The sequence below is a fragment of the Medicago truncatula genome, chromosome 4 (genome assembly GCF_003473485.1).
Source record: "Medicago truncatula cultivar Jemalong A17 chromosome 4, MtrunA17r5.0-ANR, whole genome shotgun sequence".
NCBI classification, from domain to species: domain Eukaryota; kingdom Viridiplantae; phylum Streptophyta; class Magnoliopsida; order Fabales; family Fabaceae; genus Medicago; species Medicago truncatula.
In genome coordinates, this window is record NC_053045.1 from 39,528,289 (window position 1) to 39,532,575 (window position 4,287).

The 4,287-nt window shown below is 31.0% G+C and overlaps 1 protein-coding gene across 1 annotated transcript; it reads left to right on the forward strand.

Annotated features, from left to right (window-relative positions):
• Positions 1-1,332: 1,332 nt before the first annotated feature.
• Positions 1,333-3,786, forward strand: LOC11440887 (uncharacterized). Its single transcript, XM_003607660.4, has 2 exons — positions 1,333-2,320; positions 2,765-3,786. The coding sequence occupies exons 1-2, from the start codon at positions 1,639-1,641 to the stop codon at positions 3,394-3,396; spliced, it is 1,314 nt and encodes a 437-aa protein (XP_003607708.1). The 5' UTR covers positions 1,333-1,638; the 3' UTR covers positions 3,397-3,786.
• The last annotated feature ends 501 nt before the right edge of the window (positions 3,787-4,287 follow it).

Below are 4,287 nucleotides of genomic sequence, written 5' to 3' on the forward strand. Positions count from 1 at the left end.
ATCGAGACTTGAATCTCAATCATGACATTCGGCCTAATAATTTTGACATTTTTACCAATTGAGTTAGGACTTTTAGATATGTTTAAGTAATTTTAACTATGTTATAAGTGTATGTTTAATTACTTCTATTAAAAAAGCGTATGTTTGATTTTACTTTTGGACGTTTAAAAATTGATTGGTGTAAAACTAAATTTGACTTCTTTAAATGTTTTTCAATATGATTAATTTTACCTACATAATTGAGTCTAACTTCAACTTTGTTTTTTGACGGTTGATGATAACTTAAAGTTATGATTTATATCTTTTAATTCTAAATTTTATTTCAACACTTAAATTTAATGTTGAATTCATTTTTACGAATACATATCAAAACTTAAATCATTTTATATTCCATCAACATTTAACTATAATCAATTCATTTAAAATCAATTTTTATCACTAAACCCAACTCATATAGGAATCATAATAACATTTGAAAAATTATAAGATAAATCAGCATAATGGAATACATTTAATTTGTATAGGCCATTGACATGATTTTATTTTACACAAGCATTTAATTATATCACTGAATATTTTAAAATGTATTTATTTGTATGAAATATTATAGGATTAACTATATTTTTAGTCCCTATAAATATATCTACCTTTTATTTTTCATATAAATTTTTTGGGATTTTTTAGTCCAAAGAATTGGATTTGTTAAGTAGTGGTGAGAAGTTCAGCATGTGTTTCAACAAATTTGGTTGAGGGAAGAAATCCACCATGTGTTTCAACAAATTTATCAATAGATAGTGATCACCGCTGAACAATAATAGAAACTTTATACTTATAAGTTTTTTTAAGTATTCGAGGTTCGAATCTGCATATAATATGCAATATTCCTATTAATTGAGTTAAGTTATATGTAATTCAACCTTAATAGATAAAAAACTAGACAGTAAAAAAAAATCATATAATCGATCCTATAGCGGTCCGATTAAGACCCAAATTGTGGAGATATTTTGCGGTGCCTAATAGAGGTTAAAATATCCTAATTAAGGTGGGTTATAAAAAAAAATACTAGTGGTTGTTATCATATATTTTTTCAATCTCTCATTTTATTTGATTGTGTGAAATATTGACTTCTCTCAAATTATTAGTTACTTTAAAAATAGATAAAACTAATTAGTTTCCTAAAACATATACTACTACTTCTATTAAACAACAAATAAAGAGGACAAAAAGTAGTACAATACTACAATGTAATAAAAAGTTGAAAAAACAACACAGGTTGAGTAATTAACTCACATTTATTAAGTTTTACAACAGTGTCTCAGTAGATGTTTTGTACAAGAGAATCACTTGTCATGTTCCATATCCAAATATAAAGAGCCAAAAGATTCTTGTGTTTTCTTTCAAATCACTAAACACACACCCGTGTTTTTTACTATACATCCCCCTCTCTTTTGTCTCATTTGCTTGTTCTTCTTACCTACGGATATCACCTACCTAACTCATTCTGCGTTCTTCTCTTCTTTCAGATAACCCTTTCATGCATGCTTGAAGGAAGAGTTGTTTCTTTTTTGTTTTCATTCTCTTACCAAAGAGAAACATGGACCCTTTTGAAAAAGCCTTGGAAGTTGGAAATCTAGTTTGATGTATAAGGAGAAAACCAAAAAGGGTAATATGCCAACAGTGTGGTTTTCTTTGAAGAAGTCACTACATTGCAAATCAGAACCATCAGATGTACATGATCCAAAAACAAGAAAGCATTTAAGCACAATCTTAACAAAAAAAGGAGGAGGAGGAAGATCAGGTTGTTCAAGGTCAATAGCAAATCTAAAAGATGTTATCCATGGAAGCAAAAGACATATAGAAAAGCCACCAAGTTGCAGTCCAAGATCTATAGGAAGCAGTGAGTTTCTTAATCCAATAACTCATGAAGTTATTTTGAGTAACTCAAGGTGTGAGTTAAAAATCACTGGTTTTCAAGAAGGGATTAACGGTGGTGGTAATAATGCTAGTGGTGGTAGTAGTAGTGGTGGTTCTTCAACTTATGTTGGTACTTTAAGACCTGGTACACCTGGTCCTGGAGGACACCCTACAATGCATTACTTTAACCCTTCTTTTAGAACTTCTTCAACTCCTCCAAGGAAATCTCCTTTTCTTTTGTCAGAAGGGTCTAATGGTTTTCATGGTGGTGGTGGTGTTCATTCAAGTAATAGGATGTCTCTTGAGACAGATTCTAATGGTTCTTCAACTGTTACTTGTCACAAATGTGGTGAACAGTTTAACAAATGGGAAGCTGCTGAAGCTCACCATCTCTCCAAGCATGCTGGTAAGTAATATTTTTTTCATTAAAAATTCTTCTTTGGCTTTAGGTTATCCAAATATTTTTCTGACCACAAACTTTTTGGCCATAGTCTTTATCAGATATGCTATAGATTTTTTTATGGTGGTGTGACAAATCTTATAATAAATCCACACTTTTTGAATTTGGAACTGTAAAGCTGATTTTGCTTTTTCCATTGCCATTTGAGTTTAGAATTGTTTATATTCTCCAACAGATTTTATTTTCAAAATATCTAGGATAAATAAAAGTACTATCTCCCTTTTCCAATCTACTTTATCCTAGTATTGTGAACATTGAATAATAGTGTATCAAGGAACAATAATGATTTGTTCAAGTTTGTTGTTATTTGTATATTGTATATTGTTTTGATATATTTTGAGTTTCATAAATTTTGAATTTTAAGAGAAAGTTTTGTTTTTCCCTTGGCAGTTACTGAACTTGTGGAAGGAGATTCATCAAGGAAAATAGTGGAAATTATATGCAGGACAAGCTGGTTAAAGTCAGAAAACCACTGTGGCAGAATAGAGAGAGTTTTAAAGGTCCACAACATGCAAAAAACTTTAGCTAGATTTGAAGAGTATAGAGAGATGGTGAAAATTAAAGCAAGCAAACTCCAGAAGAAACATCCTAGGTGTCTAGCTGATGGAAATGAACTTTTAAGGTTCTATGGAACCACAGTTGCTTGTTCTCTTGGTCTCAATGGCTCTTCAAGTCTTTGTTTATCAGAAAAATGTTGTGTTTGTAGAATCATTAGGAGTGGTTTTTCTGCTAAGAAGGAATTGAAAGGTGGCATAGGTGTTTTCACAACATCTACAAGTGGAAGAGCTTTTGAATCTATAGAGATTTTTGATAATGAACCTTCACTTAGAAAGGCATTGATAGTATGCAGGGTAATTGCTGGTAGGGTTCATAGGCCACTTGAAAACATTCAAGAAATGGCATCTCAAACTGGATTTGATTCATTGGCTGGTAAAGTAGGTCTTTATTCAAACATTGAGGAGCTTTATTTGCTCAATCCTAGAGCTCTTCTTCCTTGTTTTGTGGTAATTTGCAAATCATGAGCCCAAAAACAGGATCAAAGTGTTGACGCTGTTTGGATTCACAGTGAATTTGGCAGAACTTTAGAGTTTCAACAAAATCACGGTAGCCCTGTAATTTCGTCGAACTTACCATGATTCAGAACATGCTCTATACTTTTGGCTTTTATATGGAGGTTCTTTGGCCTACATCTTTTGAAGGATTTTGATTCTTTTTTGTCAAGTCACTTGTGCTTGTCCATGGTAATTGTAATTTGTATGAACCCCCTATTCATACATTTGTAATTTTTTTGCTTAATGACAGTGAATATTTTTACATCTGCACCAGAAAATTTGAATTTGAATTGTCACAACTAGAAATAAATATGGAAGACTTGTAAAATGATGGTACAAATTTATGGTCAGATTTAATAACTATATCTCTCCTTCCTTTATTTCCATTGGAAAGCACAATGTAGTTGCTTGTTTGCAGGTTCTATCTTTGCGTCAGTGTTAATTAATTGAAGGTGTATAAATAAAATAGTCATTCAAATGAGTAATGACCAACTAAGATGATTAAATAAAGAGCAATGTTATTTGAACATGATTGACAACCACATGGACAACCATCTTTTTACAAAGAAAATCATGTATTGATACAAAAATCAAAGCAATAGAGAGAGAAAATAAAAATATAATGTGAGTATGAGAGAGAAAATTATCACAAAAGTTGTCAGAAAATGGTTATACATATATTATTTCTCTTGAATCAACTTCTTGCTTGTCAAATTGAAAGATGGAAGAATCTTAGTTGTATGTTCATTTAAATTTAGTTCTAATGCAGTCTAGGACAAAGTGTGAATTAGTTCTAATGCAGTCTAGGACAAATGTGAAAATTATTTGGTTTAGTTTAATACAATCGAATATTAGATTCCA

Coding starts and splice junctions, on each gene's coding strand:
- LOC11440887 (XM_003607660.4), top strand. CDS start 1,639: ATGTATAAGGAGAAAACCAAAAAGGGTAATATGCCAACAGTGTGGTTT. Junction 2,321..2,764: donor CCATCTCTCCAAGCATGCTG/GTAAGTAATATT, acceptor TTCCCTTGGCAG/TTACTGAACTTGTGGAAGGA.